Raw genomic sequence first — 24,745 nt, 5'->3', positions numbered from 1 at the left:
TTGAGCCCAGGAGTTTGAGGTTGCTGTGAGCTAGGCTGACGCCACGGCACTCACTCTAGCCCGGGCAAAAGAGTGAGACTCTGTCTCAAAAAGAAAAAAAAAACAAAAAAAATCGATTCATCTGGGTGTGGTGGTGTGCGCCTGTAGTCCAAGCTACTTGGGAGGTTGAGGTGGAGAAGGATCACTTGAGCCCAGAGTTTGCGGCTACAGTGAGCTATGGTTGCACCCTAGCCTGGGCCACAGAATGAGATGGGACACAGATGCAGGTGAGGCAGGGCCCAGTACAGATAGGGAGCTGGTTACTGGGGAAGCTATTCCCAGGCAGGGAACAAGGACAGGAGGGTATGGAGCAAATGACATTTTGGAGCTCAAGGATAGGGTCTTGGGGTTTCTGTGCCTGGGCCTAATTTTTGCCCACGGAAGGTAAATCAAAAAGGAAAGGCGACCTTTGGAAATTACTGTTTGAGCTGGCATTTGTGCCCTGGTTCTATTTATTTAGCCTGGTCTATACCTAATCCTGACCCCACCTCTTAGATGGGATATTTGGCCTAGGAGACCAACCTGGGTCTGTGTGTCAGTTTTCCTTCTCTATAAAATAAACCCACAGTCTCCAGGCTCTTGCATCCAATAAATGTCTAAGGGCCCACAATGTAGCAGGCAGTGAGCCAGGCCAAAGGTCACACAGCCCCTCACCCCCTTAGAGAGGATCTGGCCCTGTGTCTTGGCTGATGTACCAAGTGACGATGCCCTTACCAGCTGGGGCAGCACTGGGGAGACTGAGTCCTGGAGGTGGGGGCCAGGCTACAGCAGGTCAGGGGCACATCCCTCTTGTTAACTGCCCCAGCCCTTCTGCCTGTGCAGCCTCTATCCTTCCCTTCTTGGGAACTTGGGACTCTGAGCCCCAGCTGGTGAGGGAGGAGGAGGAGTGAGTGACAGGCCAGCAGACCAATGGGCCCTGGAGGATGGGGTTGGGCGGGGCTTGTGCTGCCATGGAGAGGAGAGAAGCTGTTCTGTGGGGGAGGAGGGGGCGGTGGGAAGAGGACCTGGAGATTGAGGGGAAGGGAGAGAGCAAACAAAGGGGTCAGGAGAGAAAATAATGCACTGGCTTCCTGAGCCCCTGCAGAGGCTGAGCAGGGAGAGGGGGCCAGGGCCAGAGGGGACTGAGTCTGGCGGCAGGCGGGCAGGGGCAGTCAGGTCCTAAATGGCATTGTTTGAAGGGCCGGCTAATTGCGCAGAGCAGTCTGAGCCTCAGACCCCAGCCCCAGCCCCCTCTTCTGTCCTGGGTGCTGGCATCTGAGCCTTCCGGACAGCCTGGCCACATGGAACCAAGTCCTGAGCCTCCGAGTTTGGTGAGGGGGCAGGTTGTGGGGGCAGCCTGGGAGGGTCCTTGGGCAGGAGTATCACCCTGAGAAATGGCTCATGGGCCTCTCTTGGCCAGAGGACATGGAGTCAGCCAATGGAGGGTGGTTTGGGGGCATGCTTGCGCCCCTGTTTCCCTTCCACCCTACCCATCCTGGCTTCTCCCACAGGAAACAATGAAGGGAGACACCAGACATCTCAATGGAGAGGAGGATGCCAGCGGGAGGGAGGACTCAATTATCATCAACGGGGCCTGCAGCGACCATTCCTCAGACTCGCCCCCCATCCTGGAGGCTATCCACACCCCGGAGATCAGAGGTGGGGACCAGGGGCTAGGGTCAGGCACTGATGGCAGTGGGCAGTCCCTGCAGACCACAGCTGGGAGGGGAGCCTCCTGGCAGGCTCAAGGGAGGCTCTGGGGACAGTCTCTACCTAACACCCCCTGGGAGGGAAGAGGGCTGTGAGGACAGCCAAAGCCAAACCCCCTGGCACCTGCCCTGGGACTCTCACCTCAGCTGGGACTCTGAGGAGAGTGACACCAAGGGTGATGGGCGGTTCCCTGTCCTCATCCAGTCATGACAGGGGTTGTCTTGGCATAGGCTGGGGACTTCGGCCCTTCTGCAGTGGGACCCCTCTACCCTCAGAGCTGGTACTCAGGTTGGGCAAGGATAAAAAAGACTAAGGAGGGGAAGTCTGGGGCTTGCTTCCCTTTTCACTTGAGGTTCTTCCCCCGCTGGCTTGGGAACCCCTATACTGTCCCTACCCTCAGCTGTGCCATCCAGTAGAACTTCCTGTGAGTGAGGGAGTGTTCTGTTTCTGTATCATTCCCTACAATAGGCACTTACCACACGTGAGCACTTGAAATGTGGCTGACAAGGGCAGACACTGAATTGTTCCTTTATATGTAGTGAGTGGTCACTGGATTGGGCATCACCGTTCTAGAAGGAATTGGATGTCTCCCCGATTTGTGCCTTCAGTGTTGTTTTGGGTCCTGTCTTAGCCTGGCCCTGTGCTCCATTGTCTTATGAGTGCATGGAGAGGACCATAGATACTGGGGGGCTAAGTTAAGTCCCGAGGATGACAGTGCTTTTGGGCAGATCCCAGGCCACAGAACAACCGCTTCCTCCAAACACAGACTCCTGGCCATTTCCTCCACAGGCCGCAGGTCAAGCTCACGACTGTCCAAGAGGGAGGTCTCCAGTCTGCTAAGCTACACTCAGGTATGGTCTCTTCTCTCCGTTTTTCAGGGTTCAGGGACATTGCCTTTAGCTTTCATCAAATAAGCAACCTGAAGCACATGAAAATTGGTATCAGTAAATTAAATTTAAAAAATATTTTTCCTAAATTATGAAGTTTTACTGGATGCTTCCTGTGTATATTTGCATTTTTTCTCAATCAGGATGATCAATTACATTTATACATTTCTAATACGGTAGTCTTGCCTTACCTGCAGTTTTGCTTTCTACCAATTCAGTTACATGCAGTCCACTGCAGTCTGAAAATATTAAATGGAAATTTCCAGAAATAAGTTATGCACCGTTCTGGTGGTGTGATGAACTCTCACACTGTCCTGCTCCAAGATGTGAATCATCTTTGTCCAGCATATCCACATGTTATATGCTACCTGATCAATTGTTGAAGGGTTACAGTGCTTGTTTGTGTTCAAGTAAACCTTATTTACTTAATAATGGCCCCAAAGCACAAAAGTACTGATGCTGGGAATTTGCATATGCCAAAGAAAATTGGTAAAGTGCTTTCTTTAATTGAAAGTTCTCAACTTAATAAGGAAAGAAAAAATTGTATGCTGAGGTGCTGAGATCTATGGTAAGAATGAACCTTCTATGCATGAAATTGTAAAGAAGAAAAAAGAAATTCACACTAGTTTTGCTGTTTCACCTCAGACAGCAAAAGTTACAGCCACAGTGCATGATAAGGGCTTAGTTAAGATGGAAAAGGCATTAAATCTGTGAGTGGCAACTTGTTGTGCCAGAAAGCATTAATCCTGTACAAAGACCTCAGCCAAGGATCCCCTGAAACGAGTGGCACCAAGCCAGTTGCGACAGGTGAGGGATGTTACACACAGACCTCAGGAATAGGTTTGGAGTGAAACATTACTTGAGAGACTGCATCTGCCGATAAAGAAGTTACTGCCATTTTTTTAGCAGAGTTGAAATTGATTAAGGAGAAAGGGTACCATCCAAAGCAAGTCTTCAATTGCAATGAAACTGGGCTCTTCTGGGAGAAAGATGCCCACTAGAACCTACATTCACAACAGTGCAAAGGATGCACGAGGGCATAACTCATGGCAGAGCAGATTAACTCTGGTGAGTACAGTGCAGCAAGATACTGATATTTTGAGAGCGAGAGAAATCCCATTCACAAAACTTTTATTATAGTGTATTGTTATCATTGCTTGACTTTATTAGTTATTGTTGTTAATCTTTTGCTATGCCTAATTTATAAATTAAACTGTATCACGGTTAAGAATATCTAGGTAAACTAATATATAGGGCTCGGTACTATCCAAGGTCTCAGGCATGCCCTGGGGGGGTCTTAGAACATACCCCCTGCTGTAAGGGGGAGACCACTATGTAGCAAACTGTCCTTTTATTCTTGGAATGAGTCCAACATGGTCATGGTATGTTTTGAAGTTGATTTTATTCATTTATCCATGAATAAAATGGATGTGTGACTTTATGTCTTTAACTATAATCTTTTTGATAGGATTGTGTGACCTCAAAGTATCTGTTTTTACAAGTTGGAAAAAACTTCCCTAAGCATATTTTAGGGAGTTTTAAGCAATTGTTACAAAATATTTCAGACTTGCTGTAATATCAAGGTTTCTACCTCATTAGATTTTTTCCCATCATGTTTTTTTCCCCTTTTTTGTGCCTTCTGTTTTCCTATTAACCTTAGAGTTTTGTCAGTTTGGTTACTTTATTTTGAAGAGCCAGTGTCAGGCATTGGCGACAGTCAGAGAGAAAAGTCATGGAGAATGAAAACTCGTCGTCAGCTTCCATTCCCTTGGTGCTGGGCGACCCACTGAGGAGGCCCAGATCATGAGGAGCGAGGAGCTGTGTGAGGATTTAGGCGCAGGACCACGGTTTGTTTCTGGTAGGAAGTTGTCAGTCACTGTAATGAAATCTCCTGTCTGAGCATTTCCTTTGTGCCTGGTACTGGGCTAAGTGTGCACGATTTGATTCTCTCTATAATGTTATGCTATGAGGGAAGGAGCGGTACTCCAATTTTAAAGGGAGAGAAATGGACTCACTCAAGGCCACACAGTTGGCGAAAAGTCAAGTGCTTAGCCCTCCAGCCAGACCTAGCCACTTACTGCTTTAGATTTTGTGTTTGGTTTATGGTAGGTTCTTGTGAGAGACACGGGGCCTGCCTCCGGGGGTCTTCATGACATGAGCAGGGCCAGTGGCATTGCTGCCAGCTCAATGTATCAAGAAGCATCTCCCTGGAGCCAGTTGGCTTCTGTCTTCTCCCGCATCCTGTGCCTTGGGATAACTGACCGTGTCTCCCTGCTAGATATAGACAAATCAGTCTTGTGTATTGTAGTTGCCTCATTTCTTTGGCTTGAGGATTCCACAGGGTTTTAAATGGTTTAATGCTGTCTTGAATTCATGATCCCATGGTGAGCTCTTGTAAAATCTTATTGGAACAAATGAGGTAGTTGAAAATATTTGTACGTCTGTCTCTTGGATCAATATTGCAATGGGTTTCAGTATGATTGACTCTTTATTTTCAAGTATTTTACTTGTGTGGCTTCTTAATTGCATTGAAAAGTTCATGATGTTTCCTTTATAAAGGATCTGACAGGAGATGGAGATGCCGAAGGGGAGGATGGGGATGGCTCCGACACTCCGGTGATGCCAAAACTCTTCCGTGAAACCAGGACTCGGTCTGAAAGCCCAGCTGTAAGTCCCCCCACACCACGCAAAGGCACTTTGCACCACCCGTGGGCCTGCGGAACGAGCATGTGTTAGGGGATCGTTGAAGAGAGAGGTGAACAAATGTTTTGAAATTGGAAAGTGACAACAAAGCTCACGGACTAGCAGTTGTTGGAAGGTTTTCTTTCATGTGCCATTTCTTTCACATGGCAGTTTTTTCTTGCAATGTTCTTGGAAGTGCCCAAGTGTGATAAGAGTTTTCAGGCTGGATGGCTCAGCTGCCAATTACCTATGGGTGTCAGTCACTTCTATGGGTGGATTTGGTGGCTCAAAAAGGCTGCGAGGTCTGGAAATGGGAAGACAATTACTGTTCACAATCACCCAGCCCTTTAGAGAGCAGAGTGACACTTGGTGACTATTCTAGGTATGGGTTATAATCTTACTTACCTTCTCAGCAAATGGTGTGTATTATCCTTCTTAGAATAGATGAGAGTAGGTTCTAGTAACTTACCCAAGGTTAAACATTAACTCTTGTACGCAGAATTTGAACTTGGGTCTAAAACACCCAGGTTCGTGTCATTTTGACAAAGAACATACAGCCTAAGAGCTTCTCTTTCATCTCGATGATCCAATACCTTCTGAAGAACCCAATAATTGGCTTTATCCTTTTTTTGGAAAAAAAGTTTGTGTTAGGGTAAATAATGGATTTTATTTTTCATTGCCAATTTGTAGGTGCCATTTATAGTTGGAGCAGTTTGCCTGCTGGGACAGGCAGAACAGAGCAGAGTCTGTTGGGGGCTGTCATGTGGCCCTGCTGGCCACCCTACCGCCCCTATTCCATGAGCTGGGGAATTCTGGGTGGGGAGTTACCGGTCCAGAGTCCCCATCTACTTAATTACCTGTTCATTTCCAGTTGGCCTGAGGCCACCAGGTCTCCTTGGCCACCGCAAGGCCGAATCCTGGCCCCACCCCAGACCTCACCTCCAGTCTCCTAAGGTCCGGTGCTTATCCTCTCTTGCTTCCAGGTCCGAACCCGAAATAACAACAGTGCCTCCAGCCGGGAGAGGCACAGGCCCTCCCCACGTGCCACCCGAGGCCGGCAGGGCCGCAGTCATGTGGACGAGTCCCCCGTGGAGTTCCCAGCTACCAGGGTTGGTTCCCCAGATGCCCAGACCCCGTCCCCAGCCTCTAGCTGGGAGATCTGCCTCACTCACTGCACCACTGGCTGTGGCTGGTGGATAATCTGCGTCCTTTCTTCATGCTCCTCTGCTTTTCAGAGTCTTGCTTTTCCTTATTCTCCCGGATAAGCTTCCCTTAGCCTGTTGTCTTCTCTCCTGGCCTGAGCTTGGATGGACTCTGTTGGGAACAGAAGAATTCCTTATTGCCTAGGTTCTTGCCCCACCTTGGAAACCACTGGAAACCACTGACTTCCACAACTGTCTCGTCTCCCTATCTCTTCAACTGTCTAGAGGCCACCCTAGCGGGTACAGCAACACTTCTCTCCTGTTCTAAGGTTGGGTGCACAGTAAGCACTGAAAGAAGCCAGTGACCCTCTCCAAGCTTGGCTCAGTCCCTCGTCATTACCCACCATTGTGCCTGTGTCTTCTGTTCTTGTCTCTCTGTCTCTGGGACGGTGACAATGACTTTCTCCCACCACTTAAGGAATACTTGTTCCTGGAGAACTGTCCTCGGTGCTCTCTGTTCTCCTGAACTTATGTCGTCACTCTTTCTGTTGCCTGGGAAGCAGGTAGGGGTACCATTGGTCTCTGGTCACCAGCCTGTCTTGCTGTGGTCCAAACTGTGTCCTTCTGTCCACAGTCCCTGAGGCGGCGGGCAGCAGCATCGGCAGGCACGCCGTGGCCGTCCCCTGCCAGCCCTTACCTCACCATCGACCTCACAGATGACACCGATGACACAGATGTGACACCCCAGAGCAGCAGTACCCCCTACACCCGCCTAGCCCAGGACAGCCAGCAGGAGAGCTTGGAGTCTCCACAGGTGGATGCAGAAAGGAGAGACGCAGACAGTGCAGAGTATCAGGTACCACCAAGAAGGGCTCCTGCGGATCCATGGTGGCCAGAGAGGCCAGCTACTGTTGGCTTCTTGCAGTGACTAACTACTGTTAGGATTGTTGTCATTTTTATCATAAACATTATCCACATGCAACACAGTCCTTTTTTTAACCTATTCCCTTCCCAGACAGCAGTTATTTACCACATGAATATTGATTTTTCTGAACATTAAATTTTTTACATCAGAAAGCACTGCCTGTGTACATAGTACATACGTGATTCTGTTCATATTATACGTATGATTGTAGACCGGCTTTTCCCCATCGCTGAGAAGTAGCATTGCCTCACGTTCACGTATGTATGATACACCCGGTTGTCTGGATCACAGCTTAATTAACCCATTGAGTGTGTTTATGTTTCACTCAAGCAGTGCTGCGCAAAGCCTCGTTACACGTGTTGTGTACATGTGTGGTGTTAGGATTCCTTTTTTCTGTGTACGTTACTTCAGAGTACATCATACTGTAGATACACTTTAATAACGTGTGTGTTTTCATGGGCTTTTCATGCATTTTATGGTAAGGTTTTTTGTTTTTTTGTTTTGAGACAGAGTCTTGCTCTGTCACCCCAGGTAGACTCACTGGTGTCATCATAGCTCACTACAGCCTCAAACTCCTGGGCTCAAGTGATCCTCCTGCCTCAGCCTCCCGAGTAGCTGTGACTATAGGCGTGTGTCATGACTCCTGGCTAATTTTTCTACTTTCAGTAGAGACGGGGTCTCTCTTTTGCTCAGGCTGGTCTTAAACTCCTGTCCTCAGATAGTCCTCCCATCCCGGGGTGCTAGGATTGCAAGTGTGAGCCATTGCACCTGGTACTATGGCGAGTTTTTATTGTCCTCAGGGTCAGTGGAGTGGGCAGGGCTTGACAGGGTGGTCTGTCTTATTACTGGGCTTCCTTCATGTGGTTTTTCTTCCAGGATGGGAAGGAGTTTGGAATAGGGGACCTCGTGTGGGGAAAGATCAAGGGCTTCTCCTGGTGGCCTGCCATGGTAGTGTCCTGGAAGGCCACCTCCAAGCGACAGGCCATGTCCGGCATGCGATGGGTCCAGTGGTTTGGCGATGGCAAGTTCTCAGAGGTGAGTCCAGGGCAAGGCAAGGTCTCTAGTTGGGCCCACAGACCCGAGGCTGTGCTTTCCTTAGTTACAGTTGCCTGTTGAGATGACAGCCTGTGATTACTTTCTGCAGGTGAGTGGGGCTATGTCTTCACGCTGTCTAGAAGGAAGGACAAAAACTTCCTTGTTAACCAGTTCAAACAGATTATTAGGGTCTTGTGGGGCCAGAGCTCAGTCTACTCTGACGGGGACAAAGAGCTGGAATGTTCTCTGGATCCACAGACACTTAGATTTCATTTTATTTTTTAGGGTTATTTCTCTGGGGCAGAACCACCAGCTAGGACTGTAAGGGGTCTGGAGCGGCTGCCTGGGCAGTCAGGCAAAGGTGTTCAGTGGAAAAGCCTGGAAGAAACAGGAAGGATAGTCACTGCCTCTTTGTGTCATTTCACTATGGAGAGAGAAAGGGTTTAGGTCATCCCTTGGTGGGCCTAGGGATTGTGCCATTGTTAGTTGTGTAAAAGTTCTTTATAGAGTTGGTTACTCGAGAGTCTTTTATTTATTTATTTTTTGAGACAGGGTCTCCCTCTGTGCCTAGGGCTAGAGTACAGTGGCATCATCCGTAGCTCACTGCCACCTCAAAGTCCTGAGCTCAAGTGATCCTCCTGCCTCCTCAGCCTTCTGAGTATCTGGGACTGTGAAACATGCACCCACCACACCTGGCTAAGTTTTAAAAATTTTCGTAGAGATGGGGCCCTGTTATTTTGCTCAGGTTGGTCTTGAATCCTGGCCTCAAGTGATCCTCCAACCTCAGCCTCCCAGAGTGCTGGGATTACAGGCATGAGCCACCAGCCTGGCCTATTCCAGAGCCTCTAGATGATTGATGTTAGCTTTTTAAAATCTTCCTTGATGATGAGGGCTTGCTGGAGAAGAGCTCTGTTGGGCATAAATTAGGCTATTTTGATTCTTAGACCTTGTTGAAGGCACATTCCAAAGATTAGAGGCGTGCAGACAGAATACCTTCTGTGACAGTCTCTTAGAAAAGTTAGTCCAACCCTCAAAACCCCTAGCGGTTAGGTGAGGTACTTACAGTCCTAAGGCAAGTTGGGCCGTGCAGGATGGAGGCTAATGTGGGAGTGAAGGACCATCTAGTACCTTCCTGGGATTCAGCCTCAGGACAAGGTTCTGGTTTTCCTGTGAATTGAGCTCTCTTGGGTCCATTTGCCATAAGCACATTGAAGTTTCCGCAGGGCTAGGATAATAGGATGCAGCCTGCCTGATGGGGGAGTCTCTGCATGCAGACACCCCCTTTGGCCAACAGAGGGAGCAGAGGGACAGTGTGCTGGGCTCTGCCGGCCCTGAAGCGTCTAAGTCCAGGGATGGGTGCAATGACTTCTGTGAAATAAAGGAAATGCGTTGTTTGTCATTAGTTTGGCCCAGTGAGACATAAAATGTTCTTTGCACGACAGGGTGTGATGCTAATAAGATGCAGCCCAGGGCTATTAGCATTGAGGGATGAGATTACCATGTGGGCTCTGGCTTTGGCCCCAGGTGTGTGCTGTTGGGAGCAGCACCTGCATTTTAGCAGTTTTTTACCTACCAGAGCCCCAGTTCTACACTCCTTTGTGGGAGTTCAGAATCTCAGGTACAAAGAGGAGGTTAGCATAAGTGTGAGCACTCTGTGGAGAATGGAATATTCTATGTATCTTTCTTTCAGTTCCGATTAGCCTCCCCTGAACACCCAGTTTCAACGCCCCCTGGCAACCCGAACTGCTCACACATGTCCTGGGGACCTGGAGCTTCAGGAGATAAGTAGAATATGGGTCAAATCACAAGAAGCAAAATCAAATAATCACAATAACTAAAACGTACATACTCTGTGTCAAACACTGTTCTCTAAACACATACATTAAGTGAACTCATTTAATAAAAGGTTAAAGAGTAAACTGTTGTAATCATCCTCAGCAAGAAGGGTGATGACCTGTGTTTAACCCCCAGTGCTCTAACATTTATGAACTTTATCCCCAGGTTAAATAAAGTATGTGAAAAATCTTCCCCTTCTGATGGACCACCCTGTGAGAGACACAGGTATAGGTGAATGTTGATGAAGGCTTTCTCTTGTAGGTCTCTGCGGACAAACTGGTGGCCCTGGGGCTGTTCAGCCAGCACTTTAACCTGGCCACCTTCAATAAGCTGGTTTCTTACAGGAAGGCCATGTACCATGCCCTGGAGGTAACTTGGGAGTTGGGAATCAGGGCCAGGCCAGGAGAGCAGTGATGAAGTAAGAGTCCTACCAAAAGCTAGCTCAGAACAGTGTTGCCAAGGGTGGCTTGGAGGGAGAGGGTGGCCAGGGAGGAGGTGAATGTCAGCGTGATGGTGGCCTGATATGTCGGGCATCACTGGGAGGGGAGACTTCCCACGACTTGCTAGCTTCCACCTGATGGCTGTGGGTACTGCCAGCTTAGTTAGGAAGGACAAGCACTGAGAAATGGGGTGTAGTATTCAAATCAGGGATGTGCCCCTGCAGAGACCTCAATGCCTCCTTCCTTTCAGTGGCGGCGTGCAAGGCCAATACTGGGCAGCAGCTGAGGCCAGTTGCCTCGTCCCCTTATCTGTGGGCTATGTTATCCCCCGTGAGCCACTAGGCTTTGTCCCTCCCTCCACCTTGACTTGGAACTGCGTTTATGAGCCTGCATTTTCGAGCCAGCCCCTGTGCTAGTTTCCATGAGCTTAATCAGACATGTAAATCCTCGTGGTCCTTCTTAATACAGGACACTTGATAGCATCCCCTTCTTTATTAGGGAGATAAAACAAGAAATCTGGCCCCTTCTCAGACAAGGTACAAAGGAGATAAAAGAGGTGCTGGCTGAGCCTTTGCATCATCAGCTAATTCCGATTCCTCTGCCTTTGAGGGAGCTGACTGTTCCAGTTCCCTAAGGGAAAGAGATCATATTTGGAACCTGTATGGAAAGGCTTCCCGCCACCCCCCCTTTGCCTTGCCCTCCTGCCCGTTTCCCTGCACAGGCCCCTCCCTCTGTCACATACCACAGCCCAGGGCAGCTGTCTGGCTATGAAAGGGCCCAGTGTGAGGGGAATGTAGGCCCCAGCTGGGGGAACCCTGGGTGTGGCCCGACAAGCACCCTGTCCCTCGTTCATCACAGACTCTGCCTTTGCAGAAAGCCAGGGTGCGAGCTGGCAAGACCTTCCCCACCAGTCCTGGAGACTCATTGGAGGACCAGCTGAAGCCCATGTTGGAGTGGGCCCACGGGGGCTTCAAGCCCACTGGGATCGAGGGCCTCAGACCCAACAACAAGCAACCAGGTGGGAATGAGTCCCTATGGCAGCACCCACTGCCACTGCTGGTGGCACCACCTTGAGAGATTCAGCACCCTCTCCCCCCAGCTCCTTACCCCAACCAGCTGTCTTTTAGTTGGTCTCAACCTTGAAGCCCACCTCTTTTGCCCTATGAACCTGTTTTTCTATGGAAAAACAGCCTAGGTCATACGAAGGCTGTATCAGGCTTATCTGGCTTCCCTGGTCACGTTCCAGTTAAAGACAAGTCACACGTGTGTAATTTGGATTGAATCTGTCCTGAAAACTTGAGTAAACTGGAAGTCAAGATGCAATCTTCACTAGCTTAACCTTTTTTTCTTTAATGGAAAAGTTAACTTCATTAGAGAAAACTTGGAAAGTGCTTTTTTAAAAAGTATTTAAGCCATCTCAGAACATTTTGACCAATGTCATATTTCCCCCACTATTAAGGTACTTGTGGTTTCCTGAAATCCGAGCAGTGTCTTTCAATCCATACATTTAATGTAATGTTTTCTGTTTTGTTTTTTTCCCCCAAAAAAGTGGTTAATAAGTCGAAGGTGCGTCGTGCAGGCAGTAGGAACTTAGAATCAAGGAAATACGGTATTCCCTTTCTTCCCATCTTTTGACTGTGAACTGTTTTCTCTACACTTTCTTTTGATTTCTTTGCATATACCATGGTCACTGGAAAAGAATCAAATTTCTTCAAAAGTCAACCTGAACTCACACCCGAACCTTCCACTTCACTTCCCACCCTCACGAATGTCCTTAGGTTAACATTGTTGGGTACACATCCTTCCAGCTTTTTCTGTGCACTAGTTGGGTTCCTGCTTTCCCCTTTATTTCTCATTAATAATATATGCACCGCAAATGTCATTTTGTCACTAAAGGGCCTTGTGATTTTTAATGGCTGTGTAATTTTCTTCCCTAGGGGCAGAGTTGAATTTAACCATATCCATTATGATTCACTGTATAGATTGAATAGAAATGTAAATGGGGTTTGTAGTATCTCAATACAATTAAATATTATTATGGTAGCTTCATTGAAAAGTAAAAAGTAAAAAGGGACAGGTGAAATGCATATTAATCAAATTTTATTTAACCTCCAATTTCTAGAATATTAACATTTCAACAGTCAGTATAAAAATTGAGATATTTTACATTTCCTTTTAGTATTGTCTTCAACATCTCATGTACGTTTTGCACATCTTACAAAACTTCTCATTCTTATGCTAAATTTTCAATGGAAATACTTGATCTGTATTAACTAAATACAAACTCTTAATTAAATACAGATAGATTCTTAACTGCATATAAATAAACTAAATCCATAAAATTTATAGTTGAAAAAGTAGATTCAATGTAAAATTCCATTCCTTATGCACTAGTTGAATTTCAAGTTTGTGGCTACCATGTTGTACATAATAGACATAAATGTGTCTTAGCCATGGATTGAGCTTTATCTGGTGTTCTATGAGCTGGGTCTAGAAGGATGGCTTCTTTCATACATAAAGATGTTTAAAACCCCATAAACATGTGCTAGACATGGATCCCTGTGTGTAAGGGGATTCGGATTGGCTCCTGTCCTGAGCTGCCCATCGGGGACCGTATACACCCAGCATACGTACCGCTTGTCACGCCCCAGATGCAGCTGGTACCTGGGCATAGCCAGCCGGGTTTTGTCCCGAGCCCACATGCTCTTTGGACCATCCTCCTATCAAGCCACGGCTGTGGTCTTCTCATCTTTCACAGAGAACAAGACAAGAAGACGCACAGCTGACGACTCGGCCACTTCTGACTACTGCCCTCCACCCAAGCGCCTCAAGACAAATTGCTACAACAATGGAAAAGACCGCGGGGACGAGGACCAGAGCCGAGGTGATTGCTGGGCCTCTGCAGAGCATGTGGTGGTCACCATGGTTCCCTGACCCTGTCTCATACCTTCTCCCTGTTCTCTCAACAGAACAAATGGCATCTGATGTCACCAACAACAAGGGTAACCTGGAAGGTAATGTTCTCTCCTCCGGTCCTCCCTTCTCATCCTGGGCAGGGCTCAAGGCCTGCATTGGCCCAGCCTGTCTACCCTGTTGGGTTTAACCTCAGATCAAGGCCTGTTTCTGCTCCCTGCATCTTATTTGCTACATTTTATTCAACTAGTTGCCTGGTTTTAGCTGAGACAGATTGTGCCCTAGAAGAAGTGAGTGGGAGGCGGGGTCAGAATGGAAGCTGGGGTAGTTTGGCCAGGAGAACAATAGCTCAAACCATGAGCAGTGGCATCAGGAGCCTTCCCAAAGAACACCTGGGATGAGCATTTACTTGAAAGTCAGCACACTTAGCCATTGTCAAGAGAATTGCAGTCTGTTCACCTTGCCTTAGGATTGCCAGTGAGTCTGATCCTCTGCCCAGAACATACCTAATGGAATTCAGAGTTGCGAGATCAATTCTCCCTTACTTCTTCAACTTGATATCTGAGTGGTTGCTCAATGCAGGGTAGGAAAACACTGCAGCCTTGAACCAGAGAACCCTGGGGAAAGCTTGGGTTTGGAGCAGTCCTGACAACACTGGCATATCCTTCCTGTTCCCCAAGACTCACCTACCTGTTCCTCCTTCCTGGCTAGGGAAGCTTAGTCTTGGGCAATACAAAGGTCCTGTCCACCTGGTTGGTGATGCAAATCAGTTGTGGATAAGAAAGGAGGCATGGTATCCTATTGGTTAAAGACCTAGGTTCTGAAGTTGTGGTCATGTGCTGTATTTGTAGGATGTGGGCATGAGCAACTCCTATCATGACTAATTCCCCAGTGTCCTGGTATTTAAAGGCTCTCAAAAGATTTTTCAAACCAGGCTCTCAAAGCCTTTCCCTCTGCTGGAGGGACCCCTAGTCTGGGTTCTGCCTCACATCTTATGGGGCAGTGCTTTGCCTGTCTTGACTTTCCCAGTCTCTGAAGTGGGACAGCTCATTGCAGGGGATATGGAGTGGGAGGCACAACAGTAAAGTGTTGCAGGGTCCCTGGCACACTGCTGGCCTGGAGAAAGGGCTCAGGACCTGGGAGAACGCAGGCTTCAGCAGCTGCTGTTGGGGCCTTAGTTGCCACAAGTTGTGACCCTGCCTTTCTTACAGACAGCTGCCTATCTTGTGGCAAGAAGAACTCTGTGTCGTTCCACCCTCTCTTTGAGGGGGGCCTCTGCCAGACATGCCGGGTAAGTCCCCCCACCCCTGTCCTGGATGTTCCCCCCCTTCTTTCCTCTACAAACTCCCTGTACTTCCCAGATAACAGCACCTGTGTGCAGGTGTCAAACGCCCTCTTGGGTGCCTCCCACCCTTTCTCTGGTGGGGGTTGCCGGGGCAGAGGACGGTGGCACGCAACCCACAGTTGTCTCTGTAAGGGACACCAAGCCACCACAACTTGTTCTGTAGCTGGGTCCTAGGGCCTCAGCCAGCCAGGAAGCAGGGCCTGGTTGTCTCTGGTTTCCAATTTCACGGGCGTTTCTTTCTGGCTGCCAGGATCGGTTCTTGGAGTTGTTCTACATGTACGACGACGATGGCTACCAGTCTTACTGCACCGTGTGCTGTGAGGGTCGGGAGCTGCTTCTCTGCAGCAACACGAGCTGCTGCCGGTTAGCAGTGGGCCCTGGGGGAGAGAAATGAGTGGGCCCTGAGGCTGCAAAGTTGTACCCTGTGAATGCTGCAGTCTGGAGACAGCTGCCTGTGTTTGATGGAACCCCACGCACAGGCACAGGCATGGCAGGCAGCGTGTGGCGGCTGTGGTTCTCACATGGCTGGTAGAGCCGGTGTGCAGGGAGGGTTTCGGTAGGTATGTCTGTGAGGGAAGGGGAGGAGTAGGGTGTCAGGGCAGGCTTCCCCCCTGGAGGTTTGGCAGTTGGCCTGACATCTAAAGCTTCCACGGGGATTGACTGAGGTGGTCGGAGAGCATTGCTGTGCAAAGAGCCTGTGGAAATAAGGGGGTGCAGGTGTCCAAGAATGAGGTGTATCCCACATTACGTACCTGGGGCCTCCAAGAAGGTTTTGGGCAGTGGGTTGCCATCTCTTTGGGGAAGTGGGGAAGGGGTGGCGCAGGAGACCTGCCAATGACAAAGACGTCTCTTCTCCCCTGCCACCGGGCACAGGTGCTTTTGTGTGGAGTGCCTGGAGGTGCTGGTTGGCTCAGGCACTGCGGCAGAGGCCAAGCTTCAGGAGCCATGGAGTTGCTATATGTGTCTGCCACAGCGCTGTCACGGTGTCCTGCGGCGCAGGAAGGACTGGAATGTGCGCCTGCAGGCCTTCTTCACCAGTGATATGGGGCGAGAATACGTAAGCCACAGGCTCCTGCCTCCAGCACCCTGGACCCCAGGGCAAAGGGCAATGGACCGCGCAGGAATTCTCAATAGCGGGAGGAATAGGAGAAAAGATCCATTGTACAGGTGGACCCCATTGGATGCTCCAAGGCTGAGAGACCTGGCAAATTGACACTTGCTCTGTGCAGTTCTCAGGCTTGCGGTGTTCATCCCCCTCTCAGTGTGTGGACATGCAAGGGCCTGAGGAAGAAATGCTGTAGCCTTCCGAGTTAGCAGAACTGAGCAGGAAGGGAAGAGGAGTGAACTTCCCAGTTTGTAGGGGCGGCCCCAGGTCATCTTACCCAGGGTGGTGTCTGTATGTGTGCATCTGTATGGGTGTGATCATCTCTGGCTCATGCCCCAGGATAGAGTGGCCATTCTGTGCAAATGCAGGCGTGGTGTGTTCTGTCTTGTCAGTCCCCATCACAGCTCCTATGGTGGCCACAGCTGGGTTGGAATCCCTCTGAGAAGGGTCAGGCCCCCCTCCTTCCTTCTTTGTCTCCTTGACCTCCTTCCTTACCTGGCAGGAAGCCCCCAAGGTGTACCCTGCGATTCCTGCAGCCCGAAGGAGGCCCATTCGAGTTCTGTCTCTGTTTGATGGTATTGCAACAGGTGAGTTTGGGAGTTATGTTCTGGGGCTGCACTGTGGCAGGGTAGCCAGGGAGGCTGTGGGCCTGGTCCAGGTGTCTGACACCAATGCCATGAAAGACCCTGGGGGGTTTCCTGTTTGTACCTGTTCTGACAACCAGTGGTTCCTTGTTTCTTTCCACCTTGTCACCCACCTGGCACTCTTAGTCCTTTTAAAAGGATGTATATCATAGTTTTGCTTTTTTTTTTTTTTTTTACTATGTACAGATATAATTTTCATTCCACATTCCTGAATATATTAGAGATCAATTAGGCAACAATAAGACAACTGTCCCCAGTCTTGGTTCTGTTCTGTTCCCCAAGATTTCCCCCTATATATAGTTAGCACAGCCAATATGCATGGCACCCCTGTGGGCTTTGCCCAATTTAACTCATTTGATCCTCTAAACTGCCCTGTGATGTACTCGAGGAATATCCTCATTGTACCAGAGCAGGAAGCACTGGAAATGCGCCTCCCCGCACACTTGCCTCACTCGTGCTTTTATGTGTCTGCCTGGCCCCTGCAGGGTACTTGGTCCTCAAAGAATTGGGCATAAAGGTGGAAAAGTATGTCGCCTCTGAAGTGTGTGAAGAGTCCATCGCCGTTGGAACTGTCAAGCATGAGGGGAATATCAAATATGTGAACGACGTGAGAAACATCACAAAGAAAAATGTGAGGGCGTGCTGTACCCTTGGAGGTCACCTTCTGTTCTCCCCACTCCTCCTCACTGCGAACCCCACACACTCCTGTGGCACGTGAGCCCCATCCCCAGGCCCAGGGTACGGTGGAGGAAGAGAACCTGTGGTCCTGTCAAGTTGTGGCACTGAGACTCACAGCTTAAACGCTGTAGCCTTGGGGAATCCTGAGCATTAGGTTTTCTAGGGGCAGAAGTGGAGTTGGTGACCAAGCAAGTTTCAAGAACTGGGTCTTTTTGGGCAGGTGACCTGGGGATCCAGGCTCTCTTGTGCCTCTGTGCACACCCCTCTCCCTTTCCTCATCCTGACTTGTTTTTCTCCCTCAGATTGAAGAATGGGGCCCCTTTGACTTGGTGATCGGTGGAAGCCCATGCAATGATCTCTCAAATGTGAATCCTGCCAGAAAAGGCTTGTACGGTGAGCGTCCTCCTTTCTGACCCCCAGAGGGCCTTTGTCAACTGAGTGCTGATCCAGGTGGAAGGGGCTGGAGCAGGAGTTGTTTGCTTCTTTGCCAGTTTACTTGGGAGCCTCAGGGACTCTTGCTGCTGTCCCTGCCCCATTGTAAATCCTCGGTCCACAGAGGGAAAGATCCGTAAACACTGTGCTGCTGCCGCCCGTGTCCTTGCTCAGTCATTCCAGAGGACTTCGGGTTGAAATGGCAAGTTAGGCATTGACAGTAATGTTAGGAGATCATTAGGAACCTGTTTATCTCAGAGAATACGGCCAGTTGGGCTGGAGGTTTTTGAGTGAACCCTGCTCTGTCATATTTTGTGGGTGTAGAGGGGACAGGCCGGCTCTTCTTTGAGTTCTACCACCTGCTGAATTACTCGCGCCCCAAGGAGGGGGATGACCGGCCGTTCTTCTGGATGTTTGAGAACGTCGTAGCCATGAAGGTCGGCGACAAGAGGGACATCTCAAGGTTCCTGGAGGTGAGGACCTAGAGGCCTGTCAGACAACCTGGGTAGGGAAATGCCTGCTGGCAGTGGTTGGTGGCTAATGTTGAGTGATTTCCTGGTTCTTGCTCTGGCTGGATCCTAGAGTTGGGAATTCAGTGGGTTCTCTTAGTACATGGGACATATTTGATCTCTAATCTCAGGCAGCAATGATAAAACCATCCTCTGTTTCTGTTGAGGGCTCATGAGATTTGATTTGACTTTTACTCAAGCAAGTTTTTTCTCACTCTTCTGAAAACTGTTTTAGGTGTCACAGGAAAGTTAATTATTTACTGTTTAATATGCATCAAGCACTACATTAAATAATTTTTATACTCCTAGCTCATTTAATTTTTCCCAAAACTTGATAGCTTAAGTTCTGTCTTGGTCTTTAGAACTGGCTGCTTTGCTTTAGAACTGGCATCCAGGTTGAAGGAGTCCTGTGTCATCCACACTATATTCCCACAACCAGGGGCTTAACTTGGAAGATTTTGGTTTTTACCAGCTCTGCACATCACATTTTTTAAATAATATGGCATGTTCCAGGAGAGATCCCTTCTCCCAGAACTTGCAGGTATGACCTGATCTCTTTATACCCACCGTCAATACAGAGACATTGGCTGTGTCCTAGAGCCAGCCTCTGATGGCATGTGGGCTCTCCCATGGCTAGGAGAATCCATCCACACCTCTTCCATAGCCAGGGGCAGCCTTGTCACATGCACAGGTCAAGCCCCGCTGTTGTTGACACCTGAATTCTGGTGTGGGCTCCTAACAGCTCGATCCTCTCCTTGCAGTGCAATCCAGTGATGATCGATGCCATAAAAGTATCTGCTGCTCACAGGGCACGATATTTCTGGGGCAACCTACCCGGGATGAACAGGTAACAAGGGGCTCTGAGTGGGACAGGTACTGGCCAAGCTAAACATATCTAACAATGTCAGCTCTGATGTTTGTGCCTTCTAGAAAGAGCTGGCTCTGCTGAGAAATAGCCCCACCCTGCGTTTCAGACCACCTTGTGGTCTTATGGGTGGATCCCTGTCAGGGTGTGTGTGAAATACCTGGAAATCTCAGGAAGGACTCCCCATTTCTACTCTTACTTGTTCAAGCTCGAGATGGGCCTGATCTTTTAAGTGCACGTCCTGGAGCTAGATCTAGTATCTATTTCCCATCTCTTCTCAGATTTTCATAACCAATACCGTTTTCCACCTTTTTTATCATGTGTTAAAGGCAGTTCAGTCTTCTTCAGGCAGGCGGCTTTGCTGAGGATTAATCTCCCATACAGGTGGTTTCAAGAAGAACAACTTGCCAATTAAGATGCAATCTGTGATGGTAATATGACATTCCAGACTTGCAAATGAGTTAAGCTTAAAACATTCTCCTTTAGAAGGAAATGTTTGGGAGCATAATAACTTTCTGGCATTTAACGAAGTGTGAACAGAGGTGACTGGGTCCTGGAATAGCTTTGAGGATTTTCATTGGCTATCTTGCGTTTTTAATTGGCTAATTACTTTTGAATTAAATGAGCTTATCCACTCAACATTTGAGCTCAATCTGCCAGGCACTGTTAAACTGCTGCCATTTTGGTGAAACACATCAACGTCAGTCTTGGCTCTCATGGAGTTGACATGTTAATGAAGGAAGGGGAGAGAAAACAGTAATGATTTGGGGTTTATTGCTGCAGGGGGAGGCATTAGAAGGGTTGATGGGGAAGGCTTCTTATTCCAACAAGGTCCTAAGTAAAGGAATGGAGCCATGCAGTTAGTGGAGCATTCCATGCAGAAGGCATTGAGTAAGGGGTGTTGCAGAGGCTGGGAGAAAAGCATGGAGAACTCCTGGTGTAGGGCCAAATAACTTGGGTCTTAAATGGGATACCACATTATCTTTGCATGGGAAGTTATAAGGGATTTAACACTAACTGCCATGTGAGTTGTATTTAACTCATGCTAGTTTTGAGCCTGGGGCCTCCTGAAGAAAAACCTTGCAATTGCTTTATGAAAATTTTACTTGTTGATGTTCTTATTATTAACATTAATTAACAAATTAATTCTAAAAACATGGATGAAATGAATAGAAGTCAATAAATTTCATTTTTTTTTTTTTTTTTTTTGAGACAGAGTCTCACTCTTTTGCCCGGGCTAGAGTGAGTGCCGTGGCGTCAGCCTAGCTCACAGCAACCTCACACTCCTGGGCTCAAGTGATCCTCCTGCCTCAGCCTCCCGGTAGCTGGGACTACAGGCACGTACCACCATGCCCGGCTAATTTTTTCTATATATTTTTAGTTGTCCAATTAATTTCTTTCTGATTTTAGTAGAGACGGGGTCTCGCTCTTGCTCAGGCTGGTTTCGAACTCCTGAGCTCAAACAATCCGCCCGCCTCGGCCTCCCAGAGAGCTAGGATTACAGGCGTGAGCCACCGCGCCCGGCCCCAATAAATTTCATTTTTCATTAAATTTCATTAAATTAGAAAGGATAGTTTTGTTTTCTGCTTCTAATCTATTTTCGTAATAAAACACGATGGCCCTAAGGAAAAATACTTTTTTTCTTGCATGGCAGTCAGCGTGTTAAGCAGATGGGGTGAATTGTGTCCTAGGTTCACGGTGGTTTCTGGGTGGAGAATAGACTGAAGCAGAATGAGGGGAAAAGTGGGGAGACAAGTTAGGTGGCTGGACACGAGTGGTGGCCTCTGGTGTTTGTGGCACAGCAATCCTGTGGGTTTAGCAAGAAGGGGTCAGGATAGGATGTTTGATGCATCGGATGCAGGGGAGATGGTGGGAAGAGTGAGGCAGGATGGTGTGGCTGAGCTGTACACCCTCAGGGTGGGTGTGTCAAACATCTGCCGGGAGGCAGAGGCCCAAATCATCTAGTTTGTTTGATCTTAATCCTCGAGTCAGCACAAGGCAGGTCTGTGCCTTGTCCTTTTTCCCCTGGTCCCTCAGCTCCCTTGGGTCCATGGAGGAGGTTGGGATGGAGATAGATGGGGTGGCATTTGAAACCTAGCAGGTGAGGCCAAGGAAAGTTGACAGTCTAGGGAAATGTTTTGTGTGATTCCTAGCCCCTCTTGTGGGCACAGTTTTCATTTTCACATCTGAGTTCGTTTTGGCCATGACAACCCTTCCTAACACAGAGGTTTACTGTGGTCATCAACTCTGCATTCAGACCTCTTGCACTGGTGTCTGCTCTGGAGCTGCTCAACTACTTTCAGTTTTATCCCTTGCCCTTCTTTGCCTCTCTGTATTTACAAAATACATTTCAAGGGTGAAAGTTAAATAGGGTAGTTAGTTTTACAAACTTCCTCCTGTCCTCTCTAATGAAAGTACCTCCCACTTTTAAAGCCTCCTTAGGCTGCATCCCCAGCAGTGAGCCACCAAATCATGGGGTAATGTGCTGATGTATCAAGTAGACCCACAAAGGTTTAATCCAAGCTCCTCACTTTAAAATAGACACAAAGCCCAAAGAGGTAGCTTGGTGCCTTGCCTAAGATCACTCCACCAGTGAGCAGTGGGGCTGGGACTCAAGGGGTCTCCTGACTCCTTGTCCTGTGTCCTCACTTTCCTTTGTGGGAGCCTGACTTTGACCAATAGTAAAAGTCGGGAAGGGAAATGTTACCTCCTGGCTGTTGGTTTGTCCCATCTAGGGGCTAGTCCATCCCTGGCTTTGGCACACAGACTTGTGCTCAAGTTCATTGCCAGGGCACATCTCACTCCCACCTTGCGAGGTGCCTAGCCAAGGACCCTCTACAGGCGGTAGAAAGTAATGGGTTTTGGCTGTTCCCAGGCCCGTGATAGCATCAAAGAATGATAAACTCGAGCTTCAAGACTGCTTGGAATACAATAGGACAGCAAAGGTAAGACGTGCTCACAAATGGTCTGTGCCATGGCCCTCTGGAAAATGCACTTGGTGACTGACCTCCAAGTGGGGACTTGGGAGATGACCTTGGTGTCCACTTGGTCCCTACTCCTTCCCTCACGTGAATTCCTGGTGCTGGGCCTCTTTCCTCACATAATTGTTCTGTCTAGTCTTCAAGTACAAACAACAGTAGGAGACATTCTTGATAATAAATAATCTCTATGAGAAAAGGCAACTAGGCTTCCCAACTCTAATATTGGATATGTAGAGACAGAATTTCACTGGCTCTCTTGGTAAGAAAGGAGTATTTAATGCTTTTGCCAAAAAATTATGTGCTGCCAAGCCATAGATAAACACATTCAGACCTCCATAAACCTAATTATCAATGTTTGCATTAAGCAATGATCCATTTGTCCCAACTCTAGTTGACCATTCTCTGTATCTGGGGGGTTTTAACTTGATCTTGCTTGATCAGTAACTCTGGTGTCTTCTGGCCCCCATGTGATGTCACTCCGTCGTTACTTTTCTGTGTATCTCATTCTCTCTGAGACTGGTCTTTCCTGTTAACTTCTTGGCATTTATGGGAAGCACACAATGTTCTTGTCTCTCCAACCCTTCTTTTCTCATTCCTTCTGCCACCATTCCTTCTGTCCACGCCTGCCCTCTCTACTCCATCTCTCCTAGGTGCTTTTGAGCCCTGACTCCACCCAGAACCCTTCATTCTGTGCTCACTCCATGATGTCCTTTTGTTCTCCAGTTAAAGAAAGTACAGACAATAACCACCAAGTCGAACTCGATCAGACAGGGGAAAAACCAACTTTTCCCTGTTGTCATGAATGGCAAAGAAGATGTTTTGTGGTGCACTGAGCTCGAAAGGTGAGCAAGGCTGCACTTGGAGAGGGAAGCGGTGCAGACAGAAACAGAAAGGGAAAGGGCATGTGCTTAAGGCCAGCAGCACACGTGGGCAGGCACTTGCCTGCATTCTCCAACTTAATCCTCAACTGCCCTTCTATGTTAGTGGGGCTGGGAGTGACACCTTTTAGCGTTCGCCCATATTTCCTGGCAGAATTGGTGGAGGGGGTGGTGGTGAGGAATGTGAGACATGAGGTCATTAGATGGCACCATCTGTCTGTTGGCTGCACTGCCCTGAAATCGGCCTGTCCCAACATGCTGGGACACTAGGATGTATGAGGAACCGGCTAAAGACGTGCCGTTCTTGAAAGGTTTCTTCTGCCAGGTTGCTCCTTCTATAGCATGATTCCTACTTAAGCACATCTGTCCTCTCCCTCTTCCCTTTATTTGGCTAAGTTTTCCTATTTTGATGCAAAGAACCGCTTCCGTTCTGTTGGTTTTTTTGTTTTTCAATCCTGTTTTTTCCTTACCATTTTTAAATTTTTGTTTTCTTTACCATTCTTACAGTTATTTGTTTTCCTTACTATTTTATAATTTACTATTATTATTTGCTAGAAATATAGTTGTTTAAGGCTATGAATTTTCCTCTTTTTTTAGCTGTATTTCAAGGCTTTGATACAGAGTATTTTCATTCTAGACATTTCTATTCTACATCTTGGTTTTATTTCTTCTTTGACATAACAGTAGTTTTCTTGGTATAAAAGTAACTTCTGATTAGTAGAAAGAAAAACTGGTGGGCAACCTTGCCCAATCTATTCATGCTATGGATTATTCTGTATTTTGAGACCCAAGAATAAAATGCTGGGCTGGAGCTGTGACACTAGGGTTGGTTCCGATGGCTGTCATGATGAAGATGCCAAGGCAAAGCAAGACACAGGGCTGAGGTGTTGCCTCTTGCCATTGGCCTTTTAGTATTGGATTGTAAGCCTGAGTAACCTTGAGGCTCAGCGTATCTGTAGTCTGTTTCCTCTAGAATCTTGTGGAGAAGGCTCTTAGATATTTGTTGCCATCTGCCTGAAGTCCAGCATGGTCCTTAACTTAATCCATCAACTGGGTTTGAAGAGGGAAGGAAATCTCAGGATGCCGAGGTGTCCTCGCTCAAAGTTGCCTGAGCCTGTGATGATTCGAAGCCTGGTGTGTTTTTGAGTGTGACCTTATTAAGAAAATTGCTTCCCTTCTACCATCATTGTGTTTTGAAGACAGATGCATGTCTGTTTGCTGGCTGGCTTGGCATGCATGCATTCATTCATTCATTCATTCAAGGTCACCTGAGCACCAGCTATGTGCCAGTAGCATAGTGCCAGTGCTAGGGAGGCACAAAACAGGTGCCCTGTGGAGGAACCATGCCCTCTGGACGGTCACTTGTGAGCAAGTGCTCTAAGGAACTCATGGACCTGGGCCTTCTGGCGCTTATGAAAGGGCTCATTTGAAGGGCCAGGTTTCCTGACTGAGGGATGGCACTAGGGAAGGCATGGGCAGGAAGTACGGGACCTCTTGACGAGGTGAGGGTTTCCCAGAGACTCCAGCATGCCGGAGGGGCACTTCTGACTCACTGTCTTTTTACCCTGGTGCCCCCAGGATCTTCGGCTTTCCTGTACACTACACAGATGTGTCCAACATGGGCCGAGGCGCCCGCCAGAAGCTGCTCGGGAGGTCCTGGAGTGTGCCAGTCATCCGACACCTCTTCGCCCCCCTGAAGGACTACTTTGCATGTGAATAG

The 24,745-nt window shown here is 48.2% G+C and overlaps 1 protein-coding gene across 5 annotated transcripts; it reads left to right on the top strand.

Moving 5' to 3' along the window:
• The first annotated feature begins 1,319 nt into the window (after window positions 1-1,319).
• On the top strand, window positions 1,320-24,745 carry DNMT3B (DNA (cytosine-5-)-methyltransferase 3 beta). 5 transcript variants are annotated; one of them, XM_012665744.1, is made up of 22 exons: window positions 1,320-1,349; window positions 1,530-1,677; window positions 2,518-2,579; window positions 5,175-5,282; window positions 6,281-6,406; window positions 7,074-7,295; window positions 8,241-8,399; window positions 10,497-10,604; window positions 11,549-11,693; window positions 13,434-13,559; window positions 13,645-13,689; window positions 14,800-14,879; window positions 15,184-15,296; window positions 15,807-15,990; window positions 16,541-16,625; window positions 17,168-17,313; window positions 17,663-17,753; window positions 18,117-18,265; window positions 19,063-19,148; window positions 22,042-22,111; window positions 22,871-22,989; window positions 24,604-24,745. In XM_012665744.1, the coding sequence occupies exons 1-22, from the start codon at window positions 1,320-1,322 to the stop codon at window positions 24,743-24,745; spliced, it is 2,544 nt and encodes an 847-aa protein (XP_012521198.1). The 5 variants fall into 5 exon arrangements, with proteins under 5 accessions (XP_012521198.1, XP_012521197.1, XP_012521199.1 ...); XM_012665743.1 differs by lacking the exon at window positions 1,320-1,349 and adding an exon at window positions 12,225-12,284 and having other exon boundaries at window positions 1,536-1,677; XM_012665745.1 differs by lacking the exons at window positions 1,320-1,349; window positions 22,042-22,111; window positions 22,871-22,989 and having other exon boundaries at window positions 1,536-1,677.

The sequence above is a fragment of the Propithecus coquereli genome, unplaced genomic scaffold (genome assembly GCF_000956105.1).
Source record: "Propithecus coquereli isolate 6110/MARCELLA unplaced genomic scaffold, Pcoq_1.0 Scaffold122, whole genome shotgun sequence".
NCBI classification, from domain to species: domain Eukaryota; kingdom Metazoa; phylum Chordata; class Mammalia; order Primates; family Indriidae; genus Propithecus; species Propithecus coquereli.
The sequence above is the reverse complement of the archived record's forward strand: the minus strand, read 5'-3'. Positions and strand labels throughout refer to the sequence as shown.

Bases quoted from the DNA above. Each gene is read 5' to 3' on its own strand.
- DNMT3B (XM_012665743.1), top strand. From the start codon at position 1,536: ATGAAGGGAGACACCAGACATCTCAATGGAGAGGAGGATGCCAGCGGG. The intron at 11,694-12,224 runs GTGGGAATGAGT...CCCCCAAAAAAG, and splicing joins ACCCAACAACAAGCAACCAG to TGGTTAATAAGTCGAAGGTG. The intron at 15,991-16,540 runs GTAAGCCACAGG...CTTACCTGGCAG, and splicing joins GTGATATGGGGCGAGAATAC to GAAGCCCCCAAGGTGTACCC.